The 6,326-nt window shown below is 59.8% G+C and overlaps 1 protein-coding gene across 8 annotated transcripts in view; it reads left to right on the top strand.

Moving 5' to 3' along the window:
- The first annotated feature begins 5,617 nt into the window (after positions 1–5,617).
- SYT7 (synaptotagmin 7) overlaps positions 5,618–6,326 on the top strand; it is a 62,832-nt gene continuing 62,123 nt past the window's right edge. For all 8 annotated transcript variants that reach the window (XM_045485493.1, XM_045485488.1, XM_045485491.1 and 5 more), the window contains exon 1: positions 5,618–6,002. In XM_045485493.1, the coding sequence (XP_045341449.1) occupies positions 5,972–6,002 (31 nt within the window). In that variant the 5' untranslated portion in view covers positions 5,618–5,971. The remainder of the gene's footprint in view (positions 6,003–6,326) is intronic.

Raw genomic sequence — 6,326 nt, 5'->3', positions numbered from 1 at the left:
CCCTGGAGACAGGTTAATCAATCCCGTGGGTCGCATGCCCTTCTGTGCAGCCCAAGTTGGGCGGGAAGAAGAGGCGTGTTTCCCCAGGGTCTGGGAGACCCCTAACTCTGATCCTATCTTACCTGAACCGGGCGAGGGCCCCCTGGGAGGAGCGGGGCTTTACTGAAACGGCCCCTCTACCAGCTGGGCTCAGGTCTGGGGTCTCACAGTTACAGGCGGGAGCCGTCTAGCGCTGGGAGGCCCCTATTAACTAGGCCACCGCTGGGGGTGGGCGGTGGCGGCTGGAGCTGACCGGCTTGGGTCTCCGGGGGAGGTGGCCACAAGGCCCAGGGCTTTGAACAAACCACAGAAGGCTTCTGCAATATCAAAAGAGCTCTTAGTCACTAATATATGGAGGGAGGGGGGCCATTGGTGAGAGCCTCCGCTTGCTTGGTTCCCATCAGCGGAGGATCAAAAAGCATTTGGTCAAAGAACCTTTAAATACCTTGAAAGGCAGGTAGGTGAAGCCTGTTCGGTAGCCTCCAAGAGGTACTGAAAGGCGGGTCTGAGCCGCTGGCAAGCTGGTTCCAGCCACAGCAAGTGCTGGGGGAGGGGGCCAATGAGACAGGAGGGAGAAATGGTGGGGATAGACCACCAGCCCACCCCCACCGTGACCCAAGAATCACTGTGGGGAGAGGAGCAGGGCAGAGGCCTGGGCACACTGTTGGAATTGGAAGCAACCTTGTAGGCCTCTGAGCCAGAGATTTGAATCTGAAACCTGTAGGACCCCCTCCCGCCCAATTACGGGGGCGAAATGTGTCTATATTTGAATATGCATTTGTCTAGGGAGGAGAGGTCCCTGGAGTTTAGGAGATTCCCAAAGGAGTCCAAGGTGAAATCAAGACGAAAAACCAAACTGCTTGTAGTACAGACCAGTAAACTGGGGCTCAGAAGGATTGAGTGGCTTACCCCAGGGCACTCAGCTTGAAATTGGCAAGCCAAGGTGCTTCTACAATGCATCCTGGTAAGGGCATCTCGCTGGCTCTCATGGCTCTCAGTCGATATCAAGGGCCCAGCGTTGCCCCAGACCAAGAGAGGTGGGGGGTATCTCAAAACAGGGGCCTAAGGCCAAGATTCTGACTGAGCCTGGGACTATCCCACGCAGCAGCTGGCAAGGAGAAGGGGCACCAGCTTTCATCTTTTGGAGTTTGAGGGGCTGAGCCAAGCACATGGGGGTGGGGGGGGGTGGCAGGGTGACAATGGAGAGAGAGAGAGAGAGACTTAGGGACAGAATCCAGATGGGGAGGAGGTTTCTGGGAGAAAGGATGTGGGTGGGGTTGGGAGCACAGAAAGGGTTTCTGGCAACATGACCCTAGGATATGGAATGGGTACTCAGGGCTATGGAAGGTCAGCTTAGGGCAGAGTCCTCGGTGCCTGGGAGGTGCCAGGTGCCTTGCTGCAAGGGAGCCAAGAAAGACACCCAGCCCCTTGCCTTCCTATCTCCCCAGTATATTCTCCATACCCATGTGGTGCATTTACAGCCCTGTTTTATGGATCAGAAAATTGAGGCCCAGAGTGGTCAAGTCACTGGCCAAAGCCAAACACCCAGATGGTGGCAGAGGCAAGTCCAGAGTTGAAGTCTGGGATGCTTCCCTGGATGGTAGACGCCTCCATAGCAGAGGCCGGCAGGAGCGTGACATGTGGGACACAGCCTTGGCTAAGCGTCCGAGATTCCGTGGTTCCCCGGGTCTGGGGACAAGAGGCGGCTGCTCAGCGAGCATCGATTCAGTCTCCATTGGGACGAGGTGGCCGTAGAAATGGCCAGGGCTGCCTTCTAGGACTCTGTGGCCAGGTCCTTCCTGGGGAAGGTGATGTCTGTGCATTTCGCGCTTCTGCCTTCTCCAGACTCTTGCCCTCCGCGGAGGAGGGAGGGGGAGACGCAGCAGGGACAGGGCCAAAGAGCTCGTCCTCGCTGCTGCTCTCTCACATCAGCGGCCTCTGCTTGCTGCCCTTCAAAGCTGCCTTCTGGCTCTGGTCTCAGCCCGTCCGTCCTGAATCAGGCAAATGCCCAGCCCGAGCCTCTCGCCACACGGCTGGTGGTAAGGAGAGAGGTGTGTTTGTTCTGTCATGGGAGCTGTACAAACAGCTTCCTCAGCATTTTTATTAATAATTCAGCCTGTGGCGCAGGGGGTAGGGTAGGGGGGACAGGAGCTGTGGGGAGACAGCGGCAGCGGAGACCATGTCAGGTAGAGGGACCTGAGGGGAACCCAGGCGCCCTGCCTCCAGCCGCGGCCTAGCAACAGAGCCGGGCGGCCTCGGGGGCCCTGTTGAGGAGGGTGCGGGCCTGGTCTCTGCTCCTGAGGGACAGAACGTCCCTCCCGGCTCGTGCTGCTCCGGAAGCTGAAGCCGCGGTCGACCCGGGACATCTGGGCCCTAATGACCACACCAGATCGGAAATAGGCCTGAGGGGCCCACTGTACTCAGTGTGGCATTCCTTGGGGGAACCAGGGGCTGCAAGCATTTCCTGCCACGTCACGGAACCCGGGGACAAAGAAGCCGCACAGCACAGCGTCACAGAACGAGAGGCTGTCTCTGGGCCCCCCTCTACTGGGGGGAAGGGGTAGGGGAGAGGCAGAAAACCAGAGGCCCGGGCCCTCACCTTTGAGGGACCTGACCTGAGGGCAGAAGAGGGCTGATTCCCACCCTCTGATCTCTTTTCTCACAGGGCCCGCTCACGCCGCACACTTCATTTCCTGCCTGGGCCCAGTCCTCTGTGAGTGCTCAGGAAACAGGGACTCACAGTTGGCTTGGCTCTGATTCACGCTCCAGCAGGAGAGAGCAGCCTTCAAATGCAGCAGAACAGTTCGAGGTCAGACATCTGGAGGAACTTCCTTGACAGGCAAAAAACATGGCACTGAGGAGTGTGTTCAATATCTACCAAGAATAAGTTTCTATGTTCCGAGTATCATTTTAAGTGCCTTCCGGGTACTATTTCATCTTTGTGACAATTGAAGGGTATAGGTGGTATTTTTCTCTCCGCTGTGTGGATGAGGAAACTGAGGACCAGTGAGTGGCGACAGGTAGTCTGCCTCCGGCCACACAGCTATGAATAGCAGGGCCACATAAGTCTGTATTCTCTCTCTTCCCCCATGATTCTGCATGCCCTAGACAGAGGGAATGAGGCCCAGAGAAAGGGCGTCTTCAGAGCTTTCCCTGTGTCAGTGATGCAGGCAGGAAATACAACCCCGCTGAGATTCCCAATGTCCCAGAGCCTCAGTTTCCACCGCCGTATCTCATGAGATTTATCCAGTATGTCTGAGGGACTGTCCATCTCTGACGTTCTGGAACAGTGGCTGTCTAATACCTCCTGGGAGCGAATGAGATTGGGATTTTTATGTTTGAAAGGGACAGACTGTAAGCTCTCAGATGGGAGCAAGCACTAGGCCTGCTGGTGACTCTCATAGTGGTTGGCAAAAGGCTGGAGGCAGCACCAAGGGTCTCCTCTCGGTTTTCCTGCCAGCTCCCTGGGCTGCTAGCTCTGGGCCCTTGGCTGCCTGGCCAGTTCTTTCCCCCTATAGAGACTTTGTCTCCACCATCTGTCGCCCGAGTGGTGGCCTCTCAGAGGTTCCGTCCCCGCCAACTCTGAAAAGCTCCATGATTCTAAATGCTTACAAAGATCTGTTGAGTTGCAGTGATGAATTCTGCTGCCGCCATCTGGACTCTCAGGTCGATAGGTGGGCAGATTCCTGGGCAGGAACCTTGCTATGTGGTGCCCGTTGACGACATGAGGTAGGGGTGGGAAGAAGTGGGCTATTTGGTCTTTACCGGCTAGAGCGCTGAGAGGGGCACCTGTGGGAGGGGGGTGGGGGAGCAGGAACAAGTCAAGACTGGAGACCCCGGAGTCCCAGCCTGTTGGCTTGGCTTTCTGGGATTTGCCAAAAAGGAGTATGTGCATATATACCGGATTCTTGGCTGCATGTGGGTAAGGACGGCTGCAGGGTATATGAAACATAATGGCCCTTGAGCAGGGGACGAGGGCTGAGATTTCTGGCCAGGGACTAATTATGGGCTAAGATCTTCGGATGCCTTTTTTTTTTTCCCCCTTCCATTTTTAATTAGAACATTCAATCCAAGGAAATCTGTTCTCCACCGGAACACTCTTCATGGAGGTTTGCTTGGGGGAATTTCCTTATCTGTTTCTCAACGGAAAAGCTGTGGGTGGAGGTGAGTGCATGTGTGTATAATAGGCCCCATACAAGTTCAAGGGTATGGGTGGGGTGTGTGTGTGTGTGTGTGTGTGTGTGTGTGTGCGCGCGCGCGCGAGAGAGAGAGAGAGAGAGAGAGAGAGAGAGAGAGAGAGTACTGGGGGAGATTGAGACAGGTTTGGCCCTGTGGGTGCTGGCTGCCTACTTGTGCTCTGGGAAGGTGGAGGTGTGGCTAGTTGTGAGCTGTGCAGTATAAAGTCAGTTAAGTGCATTTGTCCGGGTGGGATGAGGAATCTTGATTTTAGCTCACCTTTGAATTTCATTCACAGTGGAAAGGAGGGCAGGATGCTGTAGCTGGGCCAGGGGGAAGGGGGGATGCTTTGCCCTCCTGCCTAACCCCTTCAGTTTAGGGTAGGGGCGGGCCCCTTCCTGTGCAATGCTTCAATGTCTGTATCTCCTGTGTTTGTGTGCCTGTGCATGTGTGTGTAGGGGGGAGGCGGTGGTGTGGTTGATTAGGTGTGTATGTGTGTGCAGGGAGGTCTCTGTACCTGAAACCACCCATAGTTCAGTTCCAGGCTTTGAAACTTTGGGGGAGAAGGGCCCCTTCTCCTCTCTGCCCCGGAATCAAACACTTGCCATTCTAGGGTTCACCAGATTCCCACTGGGCTGAACTGACAGAGGAGCTGAGAGAGCCAAGAGAGCCCCCAGGGTTGGAAGGAGGGAATTCTTTCTTGCCTTGAAGTGCTGCGATCCAGGAAAGGGAAAGGGGGCCAAGTGAAGGAGCAGCACAGGAGAGGGATGGATGGACGGCTGAAATGTCTGTTTTCTTCTTTTTCTGCGGCTAGGTTGAATGAAGAGGGTCACTAGGTCCAGTCTGCCAGTGGGGTGGCGATTCTGGTCCTTCCTGCCCCAACTGTGTTCAAATTCAGGGGATGGCCAGCGTGGCGGACCCAGGCTCAGCGCTGGCAAAAAAAAAAAAAAAAAAAAAAAAAAAAAAATCCACTCCTGGTTTTCGCGCACACCAGCCCGGCTTCCCGGGCCCGCCGCGGTGTCGAGTCCCGAGCTGACGCCCTCGAGCGGCCACCAAGCGGAAAACCCGGAGTGGGTTTCCACGCCTTTTGGAACGGAGTCAAAGGGCACCTCGGAGGAGGCGGCCGGCTACCCCGCCCTGCCGGATTCGAAGCCGCTGCCTTCGGGGGCGCGCCGGCCGGGCTGGTCGCGCCAGTGCGGCGGGTCCCGCAAGCTCGCTGGACCCACCGAGGGCTCCGCGCCCTCCCCGCGGGGGCCGCGGGCGGGGCGCGCGGGGCGGCCTTGGTGCCCTCGGGGCGGCTCCGGGCGGCGGCGGGCGCGGGCTGCAGTGCGGCGGCGCGGCCGGCAGCGGGCAGCAGCGGGCGCAGGCGGCAGCGGTGGCGGTGGCAGCGGCGCTCGGCAGCGGGCGGGCGGCGCCGGCGGTGCCCGGGGCGCGCTCACACACGCGCTCACACACACACATACACACGGCCTCGTACACACTCACACACGCTCCGGCGCGCACACGCGGCGCGCAGGCCAGAGGGAGGAGGCTCGGCTCGGCGGCGGCGGCGGCGGCAGCGTGCTCGGCGGGCGGGCGGGAGGGCTGGCGGGCGGCCCCCGCTCCCCGGCTCCGCGGCTCGGTGCAGCCCGCGAGGCCCCCGCCCTCGGACCCGCCCCCGGGGGTCGCCCGGCCCCATGCCCTGCAGCGGCGGCGGAGCAGCGCGCGGCCGCGGGAGGCTCTGAGGAGCCCGGAGGGAGCCGGCGACGAGGGGACCATGTACCGGGACCCGGAGGCGGCCAGCCCAGGTAAGCGCGGCCCCGCGCGGGCTGGGGCGCCCCGCACCGGCAGGCAGGACGGCGGCAGCGCCGGGCGCCGTCTCGGAGCCCCGGCCCGGGAGCCGCACAGACTCCCTCCCCCCCACCCCCCTCCACGGGGTCATCCCAGCCCCGCGGGCGCGGGCTTGAGCTGCAGCGGCTCGGACCCCGGCCCCCGCAGTCCGGGCGCTGCCAGGCTTGATGCCCGGCGCCGGCTTCGCAGTGTCCCCACAAGGACCTCCCCCCCCCTCACCCCCCAGCAGCCCAAGGACAACGTGTGTGGCGGAGCGAGGAGCCACTGCCCCCGCGGGAACC

The sequence above is a fragment of the Leopardus geoffroyi genome, chromosome D1 (genome assembly GCF_018350155.1).
Source record: "Leopardus geoffroyi isolate Oge1 chromosome D1, O.geoffroyi_Oge1_pat1.0, whole genome shotgun sequence".
NCBI lineage: Eukaryota > Metazoa > Chordata > Mammalia > Carnivora > Felidae > Leopardus > Leopardus geoffroyi.
The sequence above is the reverse complement of the archived record's forward strand: the minus strand, read 5'-3'. Positions and strand labels throughout refer to the sequence as shown.